At 37.1% G+C, this 27495-nt stretch overlaps 3 protein-coding genes across 13 annotated transcripts; all 3 read right to left on the bottom strand.

Moving 5' to 3' along the window:
• Positions 1 to 591: 591 nt before the first annotated feature.
• LOC145613124 (uncharacterized) lies at positions 592 to 8220 on the bottom strand. 10 transcript variants are annotated; one of them, XM_081668183.1, is made up of 12 exons: positions 8073 to 8216; positions 7828 to 7981; positions 7228 to 7667; positions 7034 to 7132; positions 6759 to 6943; positions 5944 to 6158; positions 5585 to 5699; positions 5191 to 5492; positions 3888 to 4244; positions 3226 to 3301; positions 1697 to 3151; positions 592 to 884 (listed from the first exon to the last, which is right to left on the bottom strand). In XM_081668183.1, exons 3-12 carry the CDS (start codon positions 7302 to 7304, stop codon positions 724 to 726), a joined length of 3042 nt encoding a protein of 1013 aa, XP_081524309.1. In that variant the 5' UTR covers positions 7305 to 7667; positions 7828 to 7981; positions 8073 to 8216; the 3' UTR covers positions 592 to 723. The 10 variants fall into 10 exon arrangements, with proteins under 10 accessions (XP_081524309.1, XP_081524313.1, XP_081524308.1 ...); XM_081668187.1 differs by lacking the exon at positions 7828 to 7981 and having other exon boundaries at positions 7228 to 7572; positions 8073 to 8220; XM_081668182.1 differs by lacking the exon at positions 7828 to 7981 and having other exon boundaries at positions 8073 to 8220.
• Positions 8221 to 9395: 1175 nt separating this feature from the next.
• On the bottom strand, positions 9396 to 15355 carry LOC145613279 (protein REVEILLE 5-like). 2 transcript variants are annotated; one of them, XM_081668356.1, is made up of 9 exons: positions 14962 to 15355; positions 13817 to 13874; positions 12999 to 13122; positions 12725 to 12904; positions 11947 to 12072; positions 10520 to 10629; positions 10222 to 10281; positions 9962 to 10077; positions 9397 to 9885 (listed from the first exon to the last, which is right to left on the bottom strand). In XM_081668356.1, exons 1-8 carry the CDS (start codon positions 15201 to 15203, stop codon positions 9970 to 9972), a joined length of 1008 nt encoding a protein of 335 aa, XP_081524482.1. In that variant the 5' UTR covers positions 15204 to 15355; the 3' UTR covers positions 9397 to 9885; positions 9962 to 9969. The 2 variants fall into 2 exon arrangements, with proteins under 2 accessions (XP_081524481.1, XP_081524482.1); XM_081668355.1 differs by having other exon boundaries at positions 9396 to 10077.
• Positions 15356 to 16056: 701 nt separating this feature from the next.
• Positions 16057 to 27243, bottom strand: LOC145613148 (C-terminal binding protein AN-like). Its single transcript, XM_081668210.1, has 9 exons — positions 26187 to 27243; positions 24227 to 24444; positions 20848 to 21463; positions 19641 to 19800; positions 19410 to 19540; positions 17838 to 18632; positions 17672 to 17719; positions 16896 to 17009; positions 16057 to 16412 (listed from the first exon to the last, which is right to left on the bottom strand). The coding sequence occupies exons 1-9, from the start codon at positions 26898 to 26900 to the stop codon at positions 16341 to 16343; spliced, it is 2868 nt and encodes a 955-aa protein (XP_081524336.1). The 5' UTR covers positions 26901 to 27243; the 3' UTR covers positions 16057 to 16340.
• Between the last annotated feature and the right edge of the window lie 252 nt (positions 27244 to 27495).

Consider the following 27495-nt stretch of genomic DNA (forward strand, 5'->3'; position numbering starts at 1 on the left):
TAACAAGTCCAAATGACCAAACTTGTCGTAAAAATAGCTCCCACATACTTTTTAACTTGTTCACATGACCGAACTTATTGTTATGAAATTAGCATCCTCTTATTGATTTGTTACCATATCTTAACTTGTTAGTCATAAAACATAACATGTCTTGGGTTATTAATTGTCAGCACATATAAACTTGTGTGAAATTACTTTTCCGAGAGTAAGTGAAAATTAAGGACATGTTCTCTTTAGCTTAAGTTCAGTTCAATTGTGTTCCTAATATCCTCCTCTCATAAATTATTTAGTTCAGTTCAGCTCAGTTTAGTCAATCAAATCAAGCCCTTAGTAGCTGACAAGAACAAAGCCTTGTATAGCATAAAGAGCACGTCAGAGATTGGCTCTTCTGTGTCTTCTCCACATCACAGAAGCTGTAAGCCTGCAAACAGCCAACAATCATCCGCAAATGGAAAGCACTGCTAAAAGAGTAATAATCTCTCAAACAGTAGAAATAATTAAGTCATATTTCAAAGGAAGTTCCACCGTGTAGAAACAAAGAGCATTTAAAATAAACTCAATGCTAGACGTTGGAAGTTGGAAACCAAGAAGAAGAAAAAAAAAAAAATTTACTGCACTATAAACAGTTTACAGTAGGCACAGACAACCCATCCTGCAAAAGTCATCTGGGGATGAAGATGATCATATGTTTTCCTTTTAAAATACATCCACAATCGAAATACACTATCTGTACCGAAAACCCGTGTCCAGTTCATGTCCATACATTGCTCGGCTAGGACTGCCAGATGCAAAAGGGTGTATTTGTTTTGGATTTGCTCGAAGTTCCATCTCCAAGAGTCTTTGAAATGCCTCAGGGGGGTTGTTAGCAGCACCAATCTCAGGACCTAAATTAAAAAAAAAAAAAAAAAAAAAAAAAAAAAAAAAAAAAAAAAAAAAAAAAACCAACCAATAAGTTATTTGTAGCTCAAATCAAACAGGATGCAAAATTAAAAAAAAATAAAAATATACAATAATAATACATAGTACTTGGTATAGAATAAAGAATAAAAATAAAAAAATTGGAAGCACTCTCGAGGACAGCTGGTGAAGTTAAAAGATTGGAACTCAATAGTGTGTTTTAACACTGAACCATACCCACCTGCCCAACCATCCCCCACTTCCCCCCTCCTTACTTTCAGTTCTAACTTATGAGACCGCAACTACTCATCACTGTTATCAAATTATAGGACGATTAAAAGGATGCAGGGGTAAGGGCTGCATACAGTTAGTGCTCCTTAGTCCTTACCATGGCCTAGAAAGGAGACTCTAGAGATAATAAGGTAATGGTGATGTTGATTATAAATCACCTTTTCAAGAAGATGTTGATTAGGTGCATATGGATATGCACGATGTATGAAAGGTGATGGTGGAGTTGGAATGAAAACTTTGTAAGTGTTTATTTGCTACATGGAGATAAATAATGAATTAATTAGCTCAGCTCATTGTTTTTGATGGGTATGGCAAGGTGAAAGCACAATACAAGCTACAGCTTCAATCTCACATCCAACTCCCACTCCCTCATAACAAACATGCGTCATTAATTTTTACAAAAAAAAAATCCCTCATTCCCATTTCCACACTTAAAACCATTAAATATTTCATGGCATTGTGAGCTGTAAAGAAAGAATAACAAAAGAGGGTTGGGTTAAAGCTTTACCTGTTGGGCCCATTCCAGGACCACCAAATTGTGACTGCCGTTGACCAAATGGAAAATTTTGCATTGAGTTAGGCTCCTGAATGTAACCAGCAGGACTGTGACTGGGATGAGGAGGCATAGGGACAGCACCAGGAAATCCCCTAGCTAAATGAGGTGGAGGAAGATTGCCGGCCATGTGCATCTGCTGCAAGATTGGAGAAGGAATGGGATTATCAAACCCTGGATGACCAGTCCCAGGATGTTGGAAAGATGGGTGGCCCATGTTTGCAGGAAACTGATGATGTGCTGGAGCATCACGATGAATCATAGCCTCGGGAGGCATGAAGTTTAGCTGTGGATCAAGATGTGCAGGATGCGAGTCCAAACCATGAAATAATGGTCTGTTGTGGTTCATTTGGGAGCTATGGATCTGTGGCGAAGATGCCTGTGGATGCATATTTTGGTATGGAAGTTCAGATTTCAGCATATCAGAGGGACCATGAAATAAGCGAGGGTCATGCCCCCCTACCATGGATCTTTCATCTTTAGGAGCCCCACCTAGTGCTGCTAGTTTCTCAAAAACATCAGCTGACATGCGTGACGACGGGGGTGGGAAGTCTGAGTTAGATGAACCTGAATTGCGCATCATGGAGTTCTCAGCATTCATAGGATCAATGTGATTTATTAAGCTATCTTCTTCAGGGAGTGCTACATCAATTCCCCTATCAACTTCAGCAGGTTGCTTAGAGAGTTCAGCTTCCTTTAGAGCATCATTAAACCCTAGCCAATCCCCTACTTTATCCGACTTGGGAATTCTATCATTTGGTGCAAATTGATTCATTCCATTTTCGTTCATTGTAGGAGGAAAGGGAAAATTATTTGAAACATCACTTTTAGCAGAGCCAGTAACACTTCTTTGGGCAGAGTGCAATTCTGTCATGAATGCTGTCCCAAAAAGTGACTCGAGGGTCAATGAGTTTCCCGGATTATTTACTCCAGCGTCAATTACATTGCCATCAAGCGTACCTAATTTGCCAACCTCGTGATCACGTGGCTTATTAGGTCTTTTTTCAACAACTGTGATTGGCGCTACATCTTGCGATCCTCCTTTCTGCAGCAAGGAAAGAAGATGGTGTGAAGCTTGATTGTCAATGTGTCCAGCTTTAATCTCTAAAGCATGATGCTTATTCCCAGAAAACTGAGAATTTGAACTTTCTCCACTAATTTCTGAAAGAATTGACTGCTCAAGATCCTCACAAGTTAGCACAGCAGGCTTTGCTTCTGTAACAAAACTATTAGCATACTGCCCCGATATCTCGCCTGGAGAAGATGCTGAATTGGACGTTTTGTGCCCCAAACCAGTCTCAGAGGTAAAATTTGATCCCATTGCTGAAATGTCAGGCACATTGGATCCTCCTTTTTCACCACCACCAATTAGTGACAGCAAATTATTTGGCTTCTCGGACAATAGATCTCCTGGAGGTTTCAGAGGAGCAATTATGTATAAATGAGATCAATTATCAAATTATTTTTAAGCCAATAGAGCTTACCTTCTTCAGGAAACCATCGAGAAAATTTGGATTGCAACTTATTAGAGCTCCAGATATCATCTGTCTTAGCATCATCCTAAATAACACCATGTACATAAATCATAGCATATTATCAACCAAAAAGATAGAATTGGACATTAGATGTAGCTAAACCAAGACCATATATTCTGTCTCGAAACTTGACAGCAAGTAAAGCCAAAACTCACCACCATAATATGGATTCCAACTTATCCGATACAAGCAATCGTTAATGAAAAGCAACAAAAAAAAGAAGGAAGTATGTGCACTAGGAATATAACACAAACGACTCAGAAAGCCTCTCCAAAATACCCACATCAACCCCAGCCTTATTTATCACCTATGAACACGTAAAACAAGGCACTGCAGTCAAGAGAGATGTCATGTAAATTGCCAGAATCCCCCCCCCCAACCCCACCCCCACCAAGGAGGTAGCCATCATTATTCATTATGTTTGTATTTCAACAGGCAAAACCCCACAAAAGAGAAGTGTAAAGGTATTTTCTGTAGTGATACACTAAGACAAAAGTGTAAGGCCTCTAGAGCTGCAAGCTATATACCAAAAGATCACACGGTATAACAATCATATAATAAGGACAAGCTGCACAACTGCAGAAGGAAATGCAAATAAGGGGCATAGTTACCTCCACAAAGTTGGATGTGCTACCATAGCTGGCCGTTAATGAATTGCTTGATGTTGCAGCATTGCCAAATAGCTTATCTAAAATGGATGTTGAACGAGCAGGTTCACCTAGTAGCTTAGGCCCAGTAACCCCAAAACCAAGCCCCAATATTTCACCATTCTCAAGGACCTCACTAGCATCAGGAAGTCTTGGAGCCTTTGCATGATCAGCACCTTGAAGAATTGAAGATAAGTCTAGCGCTTTTGCCGCCTTAATATCTGATGTGCTACTCGCCTGACTGTGAAGGTCGTTAAAATTTCTTTCCTGAGCTTTGTTGTTTACATCCTGATGATTGTCTTCTGGTTCTGATTTTCCTATCTACAAGAGAAAAGGTTGCATGCATAAGCATTAAAAATGAAAATATCTCAGCCCAGAATTAACAGCTTTAACATGCTTTAACTGTATTCCTCACATAATAAACACAGGAGGACTTGACAATATTTTCAAGCAACTTTCTGGTCCTAGTGATTATCTCCTTGACAGTCAAGGAAGGGGTAGTAGAAAGAATAATAGAGAGACAGAAGAGCAAAACAAAGCTCACACACTCCCTAGTCATAAATCCTTGCATTTGACTCCAAGCAACCTAAATATAGTCATGTGCCATGTAGACTGTCAACAAAGGTCATTAAATGAGCAAGAAGGCTTTCAAGCTTTATTTTGCAATTAATACAATGATATTGATTGTAAACCAAATCTCAGCCTCTCAAGTCATGCACACTCCCTAGTAATCCCTTCATTTGACTCCAAGCAACCTAAATTTTAGTCACGTGTCATGTAGACTGTCAGTAATGGTCATTAAATGAGCAAGAAGGCTTTCAAGATTTTTTTGCAATTAATACATGGACAAGCTCATCCGCAGTCTCCATGATTTTTCTAAACAAATGGATTCCCCCTACAAATAATACATCGCACCGCTTTTTGGCATAAAAACCGTGTATAAGCTCGTTCCCCATGCTTTTAAAAAATAATGGTCTGTGCTAGCTCCTAGGCTCTCCTAGCAATTACCAAACTTCACTTTTTTAGCCTACAGTGCAAGATCAGTCAAAGGGAACAAAACTTCTGACTTGAAAATCATACATGGCAGAGAAGGAAAATATTATCTACTGACCAGTGACCACTATAGTTTCACTTCAGGATTAGCAAAACTTCAGTGACAGTGGGAGTTCAAAGTTCAGTTTGCAGTTCGCAACTCAAATACATCAGTTTGATTAGCAAAACTACTTACTCCAGTTGAATTAAAAGCCTGAAGGAGAAGAAGATTTACCTCCATTGATTCAGCATGCACCAGAGACGACTTGGCCGTGGAGCTCTTATCAACAACACTACTCACAAAACCTGGAGGAACAAGTGGTCTGGATGGAGGTGCATGCGAAGAAACTGAAAGCTTGCTGGAGTCTTCTCGTTGAGTTGGTTTCGATACTTTATCCAAGTCAGTGGACATCTTATCATCGCTGGGATTTTCCAGCAATGCCATCTCTGAAAACGCATCACCTGTCTTGCCTGGACTCGATTTCTGTTTCTCTTGAAGAGCCTTTTGCTGCTCCTTCCTCATGAGTTCAAACTCAGCTGAAAAAGGTAATTAACTATAAAGTTGATTTAATGGTGAAGAAAACTTGAATCAAACCAATTACATTGAAACATCGAATAAATGAAGATACCTCTTCGCTTTTTCTCCTCTTCAACCCTATCCTCACTGGTATCATCAGCTGAACCAAATGTTTCATCATTGAAAGAGTCATTAGCTTCCCTTCGAGAGTGAGAGTGAGGTACTGCCTGGAGGAGAGGGGAAAAAATTGGTGAACATAAATAGCTTTAGCGCTCAATTGCAAGAAGATAGAGCTAAAATGACAAAAATGTATATTCAAGATCTAATGCTGAACATATAAAATAAGCAGGTCAAGCACTCACATACATCAGTCCTCATTAAACACACACATATACAAACATCAAAAAAAGAGTACAAAGACAGAAACAGTAATTCAAAGTAAAAATCCATACACAATGACGCATTACATACCTTATATGGACGAGGAGGATGATATGGTTCATTGCTCCTGTTAAGATGGGTGTTCTCATTAGGAGGACGAAACCTTGGAACTGGTGCACCTGCTGCATATCCAGCAGGTCTTGGAAAAGAACCACTTCCAAGAAGACCATCATGTTCAGGGGGGCTCTGCCATGACCTCCTTGCCTGGCTTCCATAACGCCTTCCAGACTCTATGTAGCAGATGGCTTGTCAAATGTTATTACAGATGAGAATACTAATGAATTATCAGTATTTAGCTCTAAAGCATCACAACTACTTCAACAAACTCCTGATTCAGAAACGCCTATATGACTCTACTTCTGTAACAGTACCATTACTACCATTTTATCTACTCGTATAACAAAACTTAGTTAATAATCAGAATGGATTAAATTCCTTCGACAATGTAAATCTACATAACTCAAATTTCTCAACTCCTCAAAACATCAAAGTAAAATTTTAAACTTGGAAAATGACAGCAACATATAATTATGCAGCAGTAAAAAAAATAACTCAGATTTTCAATACATTATTATGCTCCACAGAAGAATCGTCAGACCAAGTTTACATGCAATTACAAAAAACATTGCTTCCTTGAAGAGAAATTAAGATCACCAATTTACTGAGAAAAGCAGTAGCATAGTTCTAATGCCAAGACAATTCATCATCATACAAGGTTTACGTTTCAACTCTTAATCAATTTAGCCCCCATTCCCCCACCCCACCCAGAACATCTAATCACCACAAATAAAAAGTAAACTTAAAAAAGTGATAGCAACGTATCACAATGATTCTAAAGAAAGTACCTGAATCAGAATCAGTATCGCTTCGCACACTTGAACGACTATCCCACCTGTTCGGTCCTCTAGAAAAATTACCCGAATCCCCTTTAGATGGCATGGATGATCCATAGTCAGTTCTCCTATAACCTTGCAATAATGAACTTCCTAGGACACGTTGACGATCATGGGTAGGTGCATCATCAAAATCACTGATCAATCACCATGCCCATATTAGTAAGCCACAATGGTGTAACACTAATCAAAAGAGGAAAGTTTGCAAGTTTTACAAAGCATAATACCTCAAAAGTGATTCATCAAAACCCTTAGGTAACTTTTGACAAACTTCCAGCTCACTCAATGACAAAAGGAACTCTCTTGTATATGACCTGCTCGGTTTCCTGTGGTAGTAAAACAAATGCATCACCAGATTAACTTCAACAAAAGACAGAAATTCACTATAACAAGTCAAACAATAACAAAGGTGATAAAGTACTTTGAGGATGTTGCAGTTGAATCCTCCGACTGGACCGCCGAGAGTTGTTCCTCAACTCCAGAACTCGCGTCAGACATGGTAGCCAAATATAAGAACACACTTCCACTACAATCTCAGCCAATTGCACCGCTCTCCACACTAAAACTGTTCAGGTAAAACCGGCATATGAACTCCGAACACGCAACCCCACGATATTGAAAGCAAAATATCCTCCCCTTGTTCAGAAAAGTTCAAGCAGAAACCAATTTTCCAACTTCCACTTTCTACTCAAAGCCTCTCACAATCCAATAACCCATCATCATCCGCTTCAAAACCCTTGCTTCTCTCCAGAAATCAAAATCCCATCTTGTAAAAAACAATCAATTAAATTTCCAATCCACAAACCCTAAAGAGTTCAAATTAAGTTCATCCCACTTCTTGATCCAGTCAAATTAATCAATCTACAATCAAAACTATAATTACTTCAGAACAGATTCTTAAAACAAAATCACAAACCAAAATCTCCTTAATTTGAGCTCAACAAAAACATATATATACAGCAGCACTCATCATCTTCAAATCAAAATTCAAACCTCAACTTCTAAATCAAGAAATCCTAACCTTAAAACCACGTTGAATTCCAATAATAGCAAGTTAGCAACCCCGGATAAACATTTCGAAAATGATGAACTACTCAAACTCAAGATTCAATCTTTTTTCATTTTTTTTTTTGAATTTTTATGCTCCTCTTTCCCCGATAGAAATCAGTGTTTTCCTAAAAACAAATTAGGGTTTTCTGCATCATTTTGTCAATTTTCTGGGTTTTTTTTATTACAATTACAACATTACAAAAGGGGAAAAATCACCTGAGATAGGATTCGAAGGAGAGAGAATTTCAATCAAACGTGAAATTTGATGGGTATTTATCTTCCTTGTTTTTCTTACCTCTGTGTTAAATTGGATCGTTTATGAGGAGAGAGAAAGTGGAGAGAGAGAGAGAGAGAGAGAGAGAGGGAGAAGGGTAGAAGGGGGGAGGAAAAGATATTGATAAATTCAATGGTGTTATTACACTCGCGTTTTACATCACGTGAATGTCACGCACTTGAGTGTTTCAATGAAAATGACTCCATCATTTGCCAAGGTCTCTAATATTGGACTAGTCTTTTTGATTGGTTGTGATGAGCAAATCCTTGTAAGTTTTCTTGCATTAATCCAAATCCTAAACTTTTGTACTATTCCATGTGGCTATATGATGTTTGAGCGGCGAAAACAGTGTATTTAAGATTGCGTTTTAAAGTTATTTTTGCATTTTGCGTCTCATCAAACCTCTTAATTTCAATAACATTTGTATATGCATTTTTTTGATACATGTATAATAGAAGATTTGATATTGGAGATGGCATATCTAAAATTTTGTTTCAAGTTATGAAACTGTCATCATGAGATTAAAATTATTAAACCAATGAATTAATTGTAAGTTGCTTAACAATCTTTATTCCTTGCCTAAATAGAATTAGTTTAGTAAGTAGTGTAGCAATGTTTTAGCATTACAACCACATCAAAGATTAGTAAGTATTGTGTACATACTTCCATTTTATTTAGTTAAAGAGAGTGTGAGAAGTGATTTTTGAAAATCAGAATTAACTTCACACTTGTAGACCATTGACATAAATACACTCTAATTTATAAATATATCAGAATCAAAAATCAAAACTTATTTGTCTAATTTTTCTTTGTTCAAATCTATCTTTACCTTATCTAAAATAAATGGATATTTTTTGTTGAGCATTCAAAACATGTCAATTGTCCCAAAGTTGACCATTTTGTTTTAATAAGGATGACATGAATGGATAGGAAAGATCTTGCAATGATGGTGTTATGGGCCAAGCTAATAAAGAGGGAGTTTGAGAAACAAAAGTGGGAAAGCTCTTGGAGCAATCAATGACTGCTCTTCGCTTCAATAATTTTTCAAGAAATTTTGCTTGTAACAAAAATTTTGCTTCTAACAAAGAAGTACGCCAGATACCAAGTTGAAAATGCATTCACAGTAAAGCTACACTCAGAGTTGCAGCACAGCAGCTTATGAATTGCTGTTTTATAAGGTCAGTAAAAACTTCATTTTATAGATTAGTTGATACTTCTTCATTCAATATCAAGAAGTTATATTTGTTTTTACCATATTTTCTATCAAATCCGAATACGTGTTTGGGAAACTGACAGAAAACTCTATTTATAACATCAACAGTCAAACCAGTTCCGGACCTTCTTCTATATACATAACATTCTCAGATTCAATATGTACAAAGGATTCCCATTCACAGCTATGTCGAAAAGTTTAACATTCCCAACAGCAGCAGCACTCTCTGACTAGTAGATATTACAAAAACCTCAGTAGAGGATCTCAGGACACTATACAGACACACTTTTAAACCTCGTAAGAAAAAACTTTATGTTACAAACCTAGACTAATGTCTCAAGCAACCTACTTGTTGGCTGCAGTAGAACTCCAGTACAAAACCCAGGCAGCAGGGCATGAGGAGCGAGGAGGTACACCACTTTGTTCCCTCCGAAAATTCGACTCTGCTAACCAAACTCGCAGAGAACATGCACATTACACAAAGACGACTATATGGAACATCTGGTTGTTTAGGATCACCCAAACTTGTATTCTAACTTCCACTGGAAATATCGTATACGCGGTCATTATAATAAAGGGAAAATGAGAAAGAGAGTAAACAAATCTGATGATTGATACCTTCTTGATTAGTAAACAGCAGGAATTACGGTCTTGGAGTTATCTTGAGCTGGCAAGAGATGACTACATGATCTAGTTTTACCAGAGTCCGCATCATATGATGAAAATAACTTCCGCTGTTACCATGGAAAACACAACATCAACACTAAATCAAGCAATCATAAAAAGAGAGGGGAAAAAAAAAAAAAAAAAAAAAAAAAAGAAGAAGAAATTAAAGCTATAAGAAAAGTAACTAATGTCTAAAAACATTGTGCGCTTACATATTCCTCAAATTCAGGGCTAAGCAAATTGACTGAAAGATTTCTCATCAATAGCAATACCTGGTAAAGATATCAAAAGAAACATCATTAGATAATTGAAAATAGTGTTGTTCAGAAACATATGAAAAGCTTCTCAGAGAATGCTGAAACTATCATGTCAATCAATAACATACATAACAGATGGTTTAAGATCAAGCAGCAAGAATATAACACAGAATTTAAACCACTCTGGGACATTATAATTACTCCGTAGTATATATTCCTATTTTCCCAAATAATAAGAGAAAAGGAAACATACTGTTTCAACATTAATTGGGTCCATTGTCTTTAACCTCTGCAGGTGATCACGAGCATTGGGATCAAAGACACTTCCAATAAAACTGTAAACCTGAGCAAAGTCTGGTACAACTGCTTCAAGTGGAACAGAAATTAATATGTTAGTATAAATTCTGGCCAATGCAAAATTTATACAGTAGACAGATAGAATCCTAGACTTCTATGTAAACATCAAGGTTTACCATACTCGGGGTATTATTGAAAAACAAAAAGGATCATGCAGAGAATATCAGGTGCATGTTAATGAAACATACCTAACATATAATCTCAGAATATATAAAGAAAAACAAGAGAATATGCAAAGCAACATCAGATAAGGAAGCTGTCAAATAAAACTTTATGACAATACATATTGTTCTTATTACCAGTTATTCAATCCACCCATTTTGCTCTTTTTTTCTCCACATACTATATTACTGCACAATATATAAAATGCTTACTACTGTTCAATCCTCCCCTTGCTTGCAATTCCTATTGTTTTTTAAGATATTTTTTTTCCCACCCAGATCATAAGACTATGAAAGAAGGTAAACATTACATTAAACCAATGAGAAAATTAAATCAAAGAAGGAAGCAGGTAAATAAATATTCCATTCTATTAGTAATAATTAATGAGTAAAAAAAAAAAAAAAGACGAAAGCAAAGAAGACACTAATCTCTGGTGAATGGAAAGGAAAGGCTTCCAAAAGAATCAATCTATCCTGGGAAAATAAAGTAAAATTCATAAGACAGCTGCACAGAGACGTGAGTCCGTGACTGTCAACTGAATTATTAAATGAAGACAGCTGCACAGAGAAGTGTCTGTCAACTGAATTGTCAATGTACCCTGAATAAATTTGTACACTATAACTAATCTCAAGTAATAGAAACAAAAGGTCAAAAAGAAAGGTAACAGTTTCATTTCTATGGACAATAATCATTATTAAAGAAGAGTAATGAACTAAGGATAACAATTGAAGCTTTACAGAATACATACTATCAAGTATCAACTACTTGAAAACAAACTGGGTTTTCTAAAATGATATATATACAACTGTGCAAGGACTTGGAGGTGAAAAGAAGTAGCTGGCACAAGAAAAAGATGGCTGATGGAAAACCATGAAAGAAGGTAATGAGAATGATAGCTCCCAGATGTCAACGAATGCACACACACCAAAAAAGAATAATGTTACAAGTAAACTGTAAATTCATGCCAGCACTCCAGGTCAAACCCAACACATGTATATGATACATCCTTCATCATACAAATGCTATAAATCCAGGAACACAAAATCAAAGCACCATAAAAAATTAAATAAAGAAATACAACCAAAACACCCACTATGTTGTCATGAGACTTGGCCAGGTTTAGCAAATCTACATATAAATCACTATGCCAACAAACGATACCTTTGACACGCTTTGCTTGAGTTGTCTGATCCGTAGCTCCAGCTGTCGGCCAAGTACTTCCGCTCTCATTGCTGCTGCTGCAGCAACCCGTTGGAGTCATTGAGGGCATTGCTAATGCTGCATCATCTGCATGAAAGACATGTCAGATGAGTTCATTTCTGGTTTCTTGCAGGCAATTTTTCCAACAAATTGTTAACTTTTCATCATTCTTAAGAACACAGTCCAGCTTTTTATGACACATGATACTCCACTGTCCCTGACTCAATTCTTGCTAAATTATGTCCACTTCTTGATAAGTTCCTGTCACAAGTTACCTTCTATGTTGCTTACAACTTGTGGTCGTGTGTTCTTAGATAGAAAAATGAAGTTGGGAAATTCCTATAATTTTTTTTCGTATTTTATCCTCGTTTTCATCTCCCCCCACCACCCCCAAAACAAAATTACTACTATCACTCTATCAGTACTATGAACCAGCTAGAAGAAAACTCCAGGCGCATTGATCTACAATATTCTGCTTTGTTAATCTATACTTTCTTGAAGAACCACTCTTATACTAAAGGTTCACTCTATATAGAATCAGTGAGTAAGAATTTCAAAGATCAGTAGCATCCAAAGATGATACAGATCCATATAAAACTCATTATACAGTTAAAAGAAAATAATAACAGCAAAAATTCACGAGAGTAAGAAAAGGGTTTAGAGAAAGGGGAATAGTGGTATTCAAAATGACAAAATATAGAATATAGATCTTTATGGGGATTTGGTTCAAGAAATCTACCTCTTCTCAAGTTTGCTGTATTGACAACTGGCATGGACCCAAAAGTCCAGGACGATGCTGGAGCACTACCACTTTGATTGGTGAGGACTGATGATGGGTCAGGTTGGTAAACATACCCCGGTTCCAAAACACCAACAGGAGAATTCTGATACTGTCCGGTAGATTGATTAATTGCAAGAGCTGCAAACAAAACATTTAGGTGTGTAAGAATTACTAATTCTCAGAAAAGGTCACTATGAAGCAGACACGGCACATGGGAATGTAGCATTCTAACCAGTCTTAGATGCCTTTTGTGGGTATGGATGCGCTGCTTTCCTCTTCGGTCGAGGAGGCGGCACACGTTCATTAGACCCACTCTTCTGAACCTTTAGAAAGTACTTCTGAGCATGGCTACGAATCTGCAAGGATCAAAAATTCATGACCCGCCAGCATCCATCAGCAAAATAGAGCCAATAATAAGCACATTTGCTAGAGTAATACTGGCTCACCAACATCATAGACAATTCAATCCAAGCTACTCCAATGAGCAGCAATGTTATTGCTTGTCAACTCCAAAATCTAACAAGTAATTACTTGATCATCAGAGTCATAAACAATAAAGAAATGAAGTCCATGCGCAGGACGTGCCCAATTTTCATTGCAACGGAAAAACATAATAATTGACCATCAATAGTCCATAATAGCCAAATCATCAAGCATGAGGGGTAATAGGTGTAAAAGGATGTAAATTTCGGACCTTTGCATCTTCAGATTATGAAACTATAGAACAGCAGAAAAGGAAAAAAAAAATACAAACAACAGCCAATCTCCAGATGCTCTTTTAATCCCGATAGCTTTAAAAAGAACAAAACAAACTATAACCACCACTGTCTAGCACATGGTTATGGAAACATATAACAAAAAACCAAGAACTAAAACTGGCCATAAACTGCATACCACACAAATTTACATAAATTAAAACACCTTATGTTACACAGAAACTTAAGTACAGTAGTTTAATTATGGATGTCAAACAACACAAGTTATATGATCTGACAGCCCCGGTTTATGGAATATCTGGATTCTGGAAAGCAGAAGATCTCCAATATGTACCTGAATAACTGTCTTGGAACCAATAAAAGCTTCAATTTTCTTCCAATCACGATCAAATCTGTGGCACAAAACGGGAGAAAAAAAATACAAATTAGGAAACATTGTATTCAAACCAAATACAAACACATGCATCTAGCTTGCAAATGAATTGCAGGGAAAAAAAATTAACACCTACCACACCACAGCCTGCATTAATATGACAAACCACAATTTTGCAATTTGGGTTAGGGCTATTATATCCAAAACCTCACTGCAAACACCCCTATACTAACACAATCACCCCTCTCCTACAGTCCTATCCATAAAGTACCGATATAATCGACATTGGATGCCCTCTATTAAATGTTATCCCTTCATTCTAATAACCCTTTAACAATGGCAAAGTTCACCAGTATCCATATTTATATCCATAATCTACCACCTATAATTTATCGAGGCATTCATGCTGCAACATACTACACCCTCTAAGTTCACATAGCAACTTGCTAGGTATAATATCAAGTAGCTCTTCACAATACTAATGAATCGCCAGCATTTCAACATACAAACATCATATCTCGAGCTCTCAAATATTATAAATGTAATAGTAATAAATCATGTTATAACTGCCCAAATTTCATTTCTCTATTCTTTCCTGCCAACATACTTCCTCTAAATCACTTTTAGATGACTTAATTAACTAAACACACATAAACTCCTTTCTTTAACTAATTCTAATGCTTTAAAATAAGAAAAAACATAGTCAGGAGAGATTTATAAATTTGTTTCAATGAACATTTTCAAATTATCAATTCCTGTATAATTTTACTTATATACAATTAAAATTATTGATGATTAAAGAAATACATTAAGCAAGCCTAAATTAAAAATATAAACAGCAAGATGATCACCAAATCCTATACAAAACCCTAACATAATTGCAACAACAAATACAAATTCTCTTGTAAATATGATAGCAATTAATTCACAAAGCAGATAAAAACACAAAACAAATTCACTGTTCAACACAATTCAACATGAAATTAAAAATTTTAAAAGTACGATCATAACCAAATTATCAACAATTCAATGAATATTACTAATTTAACACAATCAAAAACCTAATTGACGAACAAAAAGGGAATTGAGCTAATAAGTAGACTTACAATTGAAGAGCTTCGAGAAACTTATCGTGTTCTTGTTCAGTCCAGCTCTCTCTAGACTTAGTGATCGTATACGGCTTCCTCACCTTCTTAGAGTGATCCTCCGCCATCGGAACTGCAGAACCACCGGAAACCGGAGAATTTATCGGCGGAATAGGGTTAACTCCGGGAAGAGGCATACCGGAATTCGTAAATTCTAGGTTAAATCCTTGCGATTGCGTAGGGTTTGGATTTACCGACACCATTTCAAAATTGAAATTCAATTAATTTGATAATTTGATTGAATTTATGAATGAATAATTGATTGATTGATTGAAATTTGATTGTGTAGAGTTTTTGAAGAAGTTGGTGAATTTTCTGGAAAATGGCAGGGTGAATAGGTTCTTGTGGTCTATATATGGAAAGATGGGTCACCGGGTGATCTTATAACCGCCTTCTATTTTTGTATTTTCGGGAAATAAATAAAAATAAATAAAAAAAAAAAGAAAAAAAAGAAATGATTGTCATTTAGTGTGTGGTGGATTTAAGAGGGTAAAATAGTCATTTTGACGTGTGTGGTGGTGGGGAAATGGTATTGAATACTACAGCAACGTGCCATAGTGTGGGGTGGCTGATGTAAAGATTAAGGGATGTGTTGTCGACTATTTAGCTGACTATTGTGATTGCACGCCCCTTTTTTTGTTTCATGTTTTATTATTGGATGATAGAGTGGTAGGAAAATGAATCCTGGCTAGATTCGTTAGAGAGCTCGTATTATGTATCCGGGTGCACCATACAGTGACTGTAGACCCGCATGTGGTGATGGTATGCTTATTGTCCGTAAACATGAGTATAGCGGTGACTCAGTGAGTGAATATGAGCTGAGCCGAGGAGCTGAGCCGAGCCTCGCCTCTTTGCTGGCTAGTCTAGTTCAAGTTTGATACTCGTAGCAAATAAGGTCGAATGGAATCTTCTTTGCAATCATATGAAGAAACTCTTTGTCATCACCGTTCAACAATTGAGTCATAAAAGATAATGCTTGTAAAGGAAGTAGGTGTAAAGTGTAAAAGATTATGCACATGGCGTAGTAAAAGGAGGTGACACGTGACAAATGACTCGTTAAGGCCGAATTGGCCATAAGATACACGAAAAATTTCTCTCTTTTCCAATTACAAAATTGAATCAACCCAATTTGATGGTTTGCCGATCAAAGTGAATGTTCAACATGAACTCGAAAAATATCCCAAGGTACAATACTAACACTTCTAAGTTCTAACAGAATATCACACTAAATGCTGATGAGGTACATAGTACTGAAAGATATACAAAGTTACAAGCCGTGTTGAATTTAAGCAACCTAATACGAGTAATTTGACAACCAATATTGCACCAGCTCTGTGAACCTAATCTAGCCAACGCAAAACTCCATCTTCTCCTACAGAAGCCAGAACTTCAATTCGCACATCAAGAACACCCTGCAAATACCAAAAGATAAAATTGAAGCGACAAACTTTTTAAACAAAAGGTAAAAAATTTCAGGATTGGGCCCTAAGATATAGAGTTTACAAAACAAAACTAGAACTTTACGCTGCACAATGCCAATGTTTCAGTTCTTCTGTACCCTGTGTAATTAAGCAATAAGCCTTGCAATTTGCCAAAGCATAGGCCCTCTACAAGTTCTAGACCTCTAAAACATGCAACTTTTTTACAGTCAGAAAAGAACTTTGACCAGACCTCAATTTTTAAGGTTTTTTTTTTGTCCAGTATTTTGCGAGCCAAACACTTGGGAATAAGGGGGATGGGCAAGGAATCCGTACCCCCAAGGCCCCAAGTACCCACTTGGCAAGAAAATCCCAGACCTATGGGAAACAACACGTAACTTATAGGAAAACAAATACATGTAAATCTCGATGAGGCCTTAGTATTTAACCGATATATGAAGTTCATAAATGAATTACCTGTGCATTTCTACAATTAACCAATCTACACTCCTCCAAAGGACCTTCTAATGTCCAACTCTCCCATACATCAAAGCTGTGGCTGGCAAATACAAATTCCATCTTCCTATTTATCTGCACCATCAAAAAACTTGATGAGCTACAGTTTGCATAGAAAAGCAAAACACATTATACAAAAGAGCAATGTAGGTTCTCATGGATTCCAACTAATCGGAGAACACAATGAAATATAGATTGTCTAATGATCTGATACACCATAACATCATATAGACATTTGGATGTAAAATGGGTAAAGTTAAACAATCAAGGGGTCAAAGGAAGACCAAATCTCTAAACAAAAGAAATACTCCCTTTGTTTTCTTTTACTTTCAACACTTTGACTTATGCACTATTCGTATACTCCACTTTAAATAGATTTGATGATTTATACAGAGTAGTTTAAGAAATTATATAGTCGTGTGGGATCTTTTTAGTTTCACCCCAATGAACTTTGACTAAAAAGTACTATAATGTCACATTGACATCTACCTAGAGCCATGAATTTCTTAAAGCAAACTAAATTTAAATTCCGTAGTATATTCACAGAAATTAACAATGTTAGATTAATTACTGGTAGTCACCATTTTCTTCCCCCTCTCTAATCCATCTCAAATTAACAGATAAACTAGCATAAATCTAACAATTCTTATGCAATAGACAGAGCAATGGAATTAGAAACTCAGAAATGTAGCTATTTGGGCCAGAACCTAAAAAATCTCTTCGAAATAATAAAATACCTGCAACAATTTCCCACCAGCTGCGAGAGATCGCAATCCAATTGTATCCTGGAAATTGCAACATGCAATATTATCAGACAAGAAAACAAGAGAAAAGTGGATAAACTTTTCAGGATTAATTTATACAACAACGTACAACACACGAAGAAAGACTGCATGAACTGACCTTGCTTCCAAAAACAACAAGAAACTGAGCTGCAGGATCTCTTTTGGTAACACTATGCATTGTATCCAGGAACCAACCACCTCCCTTTACCCTTTGTCTTGAGACATGCAGCCCAGAGCGTTCCCTTGCATGTAAGGCTATAACACAACCATCTTTAAGTAGCTCTGCAGATTTCCGACTAGTGCTCTTGCCTGATTTCTGAAACATGTCCAATGATGATTCTTGCACCAATTCTATCGAGGTTTTCCTACTTCTAGAGTCTTCTGGTGAAGCACACCTGGAACCATAGCTTTGAACCTGCTCAGTACCGCTCATAGCAGCATCATCTTCCTGCTGTGAAGTACTCTCTTTTTCTACGATGTCCTCAATTTTATGTTGTGACTTTTGGCGAGCATGTCTCTTTTTAGCCTTTTTGCTTGATCTACTACGCTTCGTTTCAGATTGAGCAGAGTTATTTGGAGACAAACCTGAAACCTGAGGCTGGCTAGGAGAATCTAATTGAGCAGATGAAGATTTCCTATGGGAACTTTCTGGCGTCGCCAAGTTATCAATTGTCAGACGCTCAAGAACTGGACTCTGCGGCAGTCTTTCTCTGTCATGTTTATCAGATTGCTCATTCTCAAAGGTTATTTCACTTTCCTCATCCTCGTCATCAGAGACAGCACTACTTGGAACAACACCATCAAGGAAGTAAGTTTGCAATATAGAAATGGCCTTTTCTCTTATCTCCAACCATACTTCTTCGCTGTAATCTGCACTTCGTGGTAGTACCAACACATTAGGCATCTCCCTGACCTGAAACATCATGTGCCAACTATATAAGAGGAAATGATCATAACACAAATAATGCACTCTCTCTCTGACTCAAAATATCACAATTAAATAGTTTAAAAGCACACTAGTTACTTCAAAACATGAAGGGTAGTGCACACTCTCCTGCCATCAGCCACTGGAAAATAGTGCTATACATGGCCAACTACTTATCAGCATCACAAATTCAAAAAGTTGTAAATTTATTTGACTAATTTTGTTAAGAGTTACAAATATGCATTCTTCCTTCACTTTAATAAGATCCATAGGGAGGCAGCAAGGATTGGTGGGACACTGCATATGTAACTTCCCTAACAGCAATCAAATAGTCAAATAGATGAACACAAATTGTAACAAAAACTTTCCAAAATTGTGCGTGAATGCAGGACTATAATCCAAGGATGAAAGGTTGACTAATCGACAGAAAAACATGGTGTCGCATGGCTCAGGGCCCGTCAACTAAGACGCCTCGTGAAGTTTTAACATCATAAGAACATAACATTCGGCATGACAACAGCAGCCAAAGAACGCAGAGCGCCTCTCAATTAAAACATATGCAAGAAAAGATATCCCGAGCCTATGCAGAAGAGGTATACCCATATTCATTTATTCAAAGATAAATGTTTTTACAGGATAAGGTAAACGACAGCATCAAATATGCTTTAAGTACACAATTGCGATGCACATGCAATCCTTTTACAAATACTGTAAATGTAAAACCTGTATGGATGCAAAAAACCCAGAAAGATAGAAAGAACATACCCATGCTTCCATCCATTGTGGCCCTTCAGCACCGTCCAGTGCACAGCCAGCAAGGACTCCATCGATCAATAGCTGCTTCACAGCACAGTCATCCAAAAGCTGACTGCTTCCAGTGTTCACCAAATATGCACCTGAATAGGATTTTTATCGGCATTATAAAGGAAAATAGGATGAAAAGCACTAGCTTGAAAAGAAAAAAAATAGTTGCAGCATTTCAATAATTAATATTACCATGTTTGATATGCTGCAAGCATTCAGCATTAATAATCTGGACAGTCTCGTCCGTCAAAGCACAATGGAGCGAGATCACATCACTTGCAGCCATTAAATCATTAAGTGTCTCCATTCTCCTGGCAGCTGGAGGGAATATAATCGACCTGCTTACTTGTGCCTGGCAGAAAAGAGAACATATTATCAGGTGCTAATCAGTAAAAAAAAATATATAATAAAATAAAAGAATTTCCAGCCACAAAGCTCTAAGACCCTCAAAATTCCTTCATATTCATGTTACTGGTTGTCATTTGATACAAGAAGGGCAGCAACTGTGAGCATGACATCCATCAAACCTACTAAATCAATTTTGGGAGGATACACTATTACACTATATACCTCTCACATATCGCATAAAGAGAAGAAAAGACCTATAATCACAAGATTCATAACATGATCATATTGAAACACATTGTATCCTATTGTAGAAAGAGGAGGGAGGAGCTGAGATTGGATATTAGAAGCTGAATCATCATCCTCATGTCAAATTGTTACATCAATCCCAAGGCCTGACCTAAATTTCAAAACTCGGCATTGAATACAACCATAACTATGTCCCTCCTGGCCAGCTTCCCATAAATTCCATTCCCCCAAACACAAAAATCCCAAATAATGTATCCAAATCCTAGTAATCATCTTAGGCTGTTAAGTTCTAATTCTAAAGCCAAATGCAAATAAAGTAATTTTAAATCAAATGAATCACCCCCTCTTCCCCACATCTACACAGTCCTCTGAGCATCATTTTCAACAATCTACTCTCTTCAACAGCTAATAACAAACCAACAAAATATTTCTTTTTTTCCCCCTTTGAGAACCATCTTGCAAGAAGCATTCTAACCAACTGCATAATTAAGCTAAATTTTAGGCATTTCAACAAATCAATAAACAGAAGCCAGGCAATGAACACAATGTCAAACTAATTAAACAATCAAAATCAAATTCTTCATTTCAAAAACGAAGCATTCTACCTAATACCTTCATCAATTACATAAACCAACCACAACATTCATTCCACCAAACCAACTCCAGAAAAATAGACAAATCAACCCAATGTCACACAACAATCAAGATCAAATCTTTCGCACTCAAAAACCAATCTTTATGCAAGAAAACTCTATAAACTCAACCAAAATTGACAAAATTACACAAAAATGTGAAACAACCTTACCTGGGAAACATCAAAATAAAGCACATTCATCTTAAACGACAAACTCCTTGTAGCCAAAGACGTAGCAGACGCAGATCTCCCAACAATCCCAAGCACCAACCCCCTACACCGTCGCATCCCCCGACAAAGCGGTTGCACAGACCCCAACCACCCAGACGAAGACAACGAATGCCGCGACAACAGATGCGTCCGTCGCAAAAGCCCAAGAACAAGAGCCATAACAGTATCAGCGATCTCCTCCGACCTCGAAACATCCACGTGGACAAGCCGAAGTCCAAGATCGGCGGCTAAAGCAGAATCGACGACTCGGTCGGATGAGCCGAGGCACAGAACAAGCTGCCATGGACGAAGCCGGCGTTGGGCGGCACGTGGGAGGAAAGCGAGGGAGTGGAGGAGAACAGCGGCGGCTGACTCGATACGACCGTCGGCTAATCGGCTTAATCCGACGTGTTCGAAGGCGGCGACTCCGGTGAGGGAGTGTTGTTCTAAAGCGTTGTCTTCGATGCAGTTTAGGGTTACGACTAAGGGGATTGGTGATGTGGGCTTGTTGTTGTGGTGGTGGCCCGTTGATTTGGGCCCTTTGGTCGACATTTTATGGGCCGGGTTGAAGGTGGTGGTGGTGGTGAAATGGGGGTGGTTGTTAAGGGTTCATTTTTGAAATTGAAATGAGGGTAACTGTAAATGGAGTGAGTGTGTGTTTTCTCTCTCCTATGTCGGATGATTTTTTTTTGAAAATGGGGAAATTGAGGAGAAGGAGAAGGGAGGGAAAGAAATGGAAAAGGGGAGAAAATATCAAGTAAACTACTCCGTACAAATTACTGGTCGGAAAGTCTTCTTCTCCCACTTTTTTGTTGGTCTTTCGATTTTCAGATGTGTGAAATGAGATATTCAACCCACGTCCTTTTTCTTTTTCTTTAAAACGTACTTTGATAAAATACAAGCTAAATTAAGGGCATTTTTGAAAATACAAGCTAAATTAGGGGCATATTTGAAAATACAGGCTAAATTAGGGGTGTGTTTAATAATACAAGCTAAATTATGGGTAAATTTGGTTATTTCATCAATGAAATTAGGGACAAATTTGAAATTTCAGTCATTATCTTCCTCCTATTGTCCTATCACCATTTTCACTTTAGTATATGTACATTGCATATAATTATTATCATTAAAGTTTAAGAGAGATTCAACTACGTAATAATTTATATGTGGAAACTCATACATCGTATTTGATAATGAGCGAGAATAAAATTACTTGCATCTCATTGAAACATATAATGGAATGTACATAATTTGATAATGTGATACTAGTAATTGTAGTATTGACATATTGTAGGCTTGTTGCGACCCAAGGTACATCCTTGTAGTCGTATTACTTTGATGGTTTGACCCATGAGGTCATGATCTACACACAATTGTAAGGGATGAGAATATGGTGTATATAAGTTGATTATGTTAAGTGGATGCAAATCTAACAATATTGCTAGTACTTAGCTCGACTTGCATAAAGCAAAGCATTATTATTTTAAGTGCAATTTTAGGAGTTTTTCATTCAATCATTCGTTTGGATACATTCCAACAATATAAGATATGGTAAGTTTTAATGATCTTTATTTGATTCGACTAAGCTAGGATTAGTTTGTTAGTTAAAACAATACTTGTTATGTTAAACAAAGTACGCTTTTTTAGATGGATGAAACGTTTCTCGGCCTATCAAATATTTTATATGAATGAAAAGGTTGGTGATCTTGTTGACAACCGTAAATTAGTGTTCTTAAGCATTGAAACTTTGTTTGTGCTAATTGGCATGTTTGTGTGATGATTTGTCTGTTTTATTAAAAGATGAGTGTTACTTGTTGAATAGTTACGTTTAGCCAAAAGTATGTTTCAAAGATAACTTAAATTTTGATAAACAATCAAACTGATCTTTCTAAGTTGTAACTTTTTTTTTTTTGAACAAGTGATGCACCCGTGACGAATCACACTCGTCACCTAAGTATCTAAAATGCAAATCCCACCTGACCAAGTCTTGCTTGATAAAAGTCATTAAAAATTAGTTATTATGAGTTATGGCACTTTTCCTTATTCTTGAAGGAGTGCCATACCATGTCACATGAGCTTGGAAGTAGAGGCCATACTAACACTACTAAATCATGTGACACTGTCACTCCTAATTATGGTTGTTGAAAAACCAACAAAAGTCTGCATCCAACAAAACTTAATTAATTATATTCATACTACTTATATGGTTTGAGCAAATGAGCAATGGCCAACATTAAATGGAGCCATGGAGGACGAAAATTCTCCATATTTGTCGTTACATAAGGATTCGGATAACCAATAAGCATATTTACGCATTTAACCTTGCTTCAATTAGTCAAATCCAATGCTACTTCTATAAAAGATGAGTAATCACCATCATAACAAATTAAGCATCACCAACTAATTGAATTCACATCATCATCACATAAAGGCCCGCCAAATTGATATTTTTTTTTTTTTTTTTGACGGGAAAATTGATATTGCAACATGACCAACATGATACTGGGACCAAATCTAATGCTGGTCCTATATTGTGCACCGGATCGTATCAAGCACCACCTCTCATTTACCTAAGAGACCAGCCTCTCGTTTCTCTACGAAATCTGCCTCCAAACAAACAACTACCAAGCATCGCATATTTAGGAAACTTTCAACGCTATTAACCCCAATCATTGAAATTATCTATGCCACAAGGAGTAGAAAACTCGAAATGGAACACATCCAAGATAAAATATATTCATGAAAGCAAGGCACTCACATTATTGTTGTAACAACAAAGACATCAACCTTAACAAATTCTGAGAAACAGAATATACACTCTTATAACGGACATGCCAAAATTGCTTATCTCTACAAAATGAAACAATATATGCAAGAAGCTAACATGCTTAGTCAGATACACAAATTTTACACCACCTTCCTGGACAATGCTCAACACCGTCTCATGGTTCCAGATATAGGTTACATACTGCAAAACACCCTAATGACTATCTAAAAACTAATGTGAAAAGCAATTCCTTAATTTTCTCGTGATATCATACAGACTCACCTCCAAATTTCACTCAAACAATTCATACCTTTGCTACATGTGAAATTCTGAAAGTATGTGGTGGGCCGGTGGCTGTCTTGACAGCTTGATATTATTAGCTTATACTTCGTATTAACTGCAATTTTGTACAGTTTCTAGCCTCCATCTGAGGAGATAACACAGACGTTAGTGTTGTGGGTTTATAATCCATCGGCATGGAGTCTTGCTGCAGTAGCAATATAATTCTATTTTTTTATCCCCATATGAGTCCATTCTTAGACAAAGGGAGCATTCATGTAAAATCAGAAGAATCTCCTCCTGAAGTTCCTGGTGGTGGTTTGATACGATCGCATAAGTAATCCAACACCAATACCAATTCCTAGACACATACCAAGACCAATACCAACACCAACCCTTACTCCAGCATTGAACCAAGTGAGTTGGCCATCCTCCCCTCCATAAACCTCATCCGGATACCAATTGTGCATCAACTTCCCCTCTGCTTCATACTCATCTTCAGCCTCAGTGATCTGCAATAACCAAATATTGCTTCAAATTATATAAAAAAAAGCGTACTTTGCACTAGTAATGAACAAACAAGTGGAAAAAAATAGACAAATTGGCACAAGTAAAACAGAGGCTTCACAAAATGCAGATACATATTTTAGGAAAAAATTAGCAACACAGAACAAAGTGAGGCAGCTCCGTAGCTGTCTAAAATCAATATTATAACTTTGCTAGACATTGGCAAGTAAAAACAAACCCCACACCAGGCATCCAGCCCAGCTTGAGGAAGCAGTGGGTTTTCAACCATGAAATTTGGATAGTGGGTGAAAATTGAAAGGGCAATTTAGTCAAGATTGCTTCAACAAACAACAGTTTTCTTTGTTAGATACAAGGTTAGTTCTGATCCTTTAGATTTGGCAAGCAAAAGGATACAATTACTAACGCTTGTGAAAAGATGTGAGAAGGTGAATCTACTGTACCTACAACGACCACGACTAATAATTTTAGTACAAATCCATCATAGCAAGCACTGGGGAAGTCAAGTTCAACCTAATCCCTAGCCGATCTGACAATGTAAAGTAGTAAATCCTCTATATTTCCTATTTTGCAGTCCTCCAAAAAATACAAAGCAACATGAGCAACTTTCAATTTCTTTCCCTAATTTAATTCGTGCTGTATAATTGAAACTGAAAAAGTGGCTATAGATGTCTGGTGTTCAATCATCGTACTGGACCGTAGCACTCAACACACTGATCATAACAAAAAAAAAAAAAAAAAAAAAAAAAAAAAAAAAAAAATTAAAAAAGCATAAACCGAAAGCCTAATCATGCTGGTATCCCTGATTCATCGCTCAAATTTACTAATTCAGTGCCTGGTAACAGGTAATCAATAAGAATAGCACACTAGATCAGATCAATGACATGTCAACTGTTAGGCAAATGATTTATTTAGCTTGATTGCTTGGTTAAAGCTAAAAGGAGCAATCTTTTTTCTAGATATGGTTCCATGATCCTGCAATCCTACTACTAACAAGATAGCATGAGATCTCCATCTTCATAAACAAATTATGCTCCAACTAACAGCTTCTTACAATAATTCAACCCCTCAAAGAATGAGAAATTATAACATGATTTAAGACCACCATGTCAATCATAATCCCGTCCAAATGTAAAGCAACACCCTTGATGGTTCCAAACCAAATAAATTTTCATCATCAAAGATATCGGTGTCCTTTGTAATTAGTCGGAACCATAAATAACACGGTGGTCCTTGATCATCTAACAACTTCTCATCAATAGCGTGGTCACGTACACCGATAAAGTTGAGCATGGTACCACTACGTTTATCAATTCCTCACCACACATACTCAAGTAACTCAACTTATACGTGCCAAGGTTACAACTGACAGGTGTTTCTACCTTCTTAGAATCTTAGGTGGAAGTGGTAGTCATGGTATATCACAAAATATCAGTCAATATTTTAAAATCATTCTAATTCCAAAACCTAACGATACAAGCATACAACAGCATTAACCTTCCATTAAAATACCAACATTAATATCATTTTTGTAATCCAAAAATTAAACATAATAATACAACTCAATTTCCATATAATCTGAAATTATCAACACTAATTTATCATTTTAATCATTTACAGTAACAATATGAAAAGAAACATAATATTAACAAAACAACAGTCAAATCAACTACAAAATTTCACAAATTAATTCAAAATCCAATATGAAACCATGAATTAAATCTATTACCTGTAATTTCCGGTGAATGAAATCATCAACAGAAACAATCTTCTGATCTTTCTCAGTCTCATCGGAAACTTCTGGAATCGCATCCAAAGTGCTATACCTCGGCGACTTTCTCCGAGGACTAAAGTTCATCATCTTCGTCAAAATCACCGGCGTATCCGACCATCTTCCGGCGACATAAACCTCAATCGACGGCGCCGAAATCCCTAATTTCGGCTGAAAAAACGCCGACGACGAAGACGGCGACGAACCACCGGCATAACAATCCATACTCCACTCATTCTCGAACCTTCCAAGGGACCCACAAAGCAGCAAATTCTCCATCTCACAAACCTCGAACTCCACACCACCGGAGATCTTAACGTTGTCAGTGCTAACATATGTAACCTCGGACGAATCTCTGTCAACACGATCTCTTCGAAGCGTAGACGACGCCGTTTCAGAAGCAGGAACACGATTTCCATTGATTTCGAGGGAAACACCGAGTTCGTCGCGGAGGTGTCGGAGGGTGAGGTAATCTGGTGCGGCGTCAATGGCGCAAGGTGCAATACGAACGTAGAATAACCGGATTTCGAACCAGATTGACGGCGGTGATTTAGGGGGTCCACCACCTCCACCGCCGCCTCCGACGCCGCAACCACCGTTCATGAGACGGTAAACCTTTGGTTTAGAAACGATTGAAAGGGTTGTTGACCCAGTTAACGATTGATGATCCATTGTAGAAGATGAAACGAAATTGGGGTGGGATTTAATTGGGGGAAATTGTGGATTATTGAGAGAGAATTGGGGACATGATTAGGGTTTTGTTGGGAATTAGGAGGAAATTTGTTGAGGAAAAGGAGGGAGAAAAAATGAAGAGGAAAAGGGTGGAAAGGAAGACGACGAATGATGGTTGGAGTGAGAGGTTTTGTAGGAATGGATTACTCGTATAACATTGGAGTTGACGAGATTTTTATTTGTCTTTTTTTTTTTTTAATCACTTTATTAATTTTAATTTCAATTTCAATTTCAATTTTTTTTTTATTTTATATTTTTTGTTTTCCTTCTTCTCCTCTTATGTTGGGAGGAGGGAAAGGGGAGGGGGGAGAAAGCGGGACCTTTATTAGCTAGCGCTTCTTTTCTCGACCAAGTATTTAGGCTTATGTCTTTTTCGATTTGAATGTCGTGTTAATGTGTCATGGTCTAAATTTTTGGAGGCTTGATTTGATTTTTTTCTGATATGTATACTACGAGTAGTATTTTTTCAATTTTGGAAACGAATTTGAATTGATTTTAATAAAAATGATTGACATTGTTTTAAATACGTTGTATT

This window comes from Chenopodium album, chromosome 25 (genome assembly GCF_948465745.1).
Source record: "Chenopodium album chromosome 25, dcCheAlbu1.1, whole genome shotgun sequence".
Lineage (NCBI taxonomy): Eukaryota > Viridiplantae > Streptophyta > Magnoliopsida > Caryophyllales > Amaranthaceae > Chenopodium > Chenopodium album.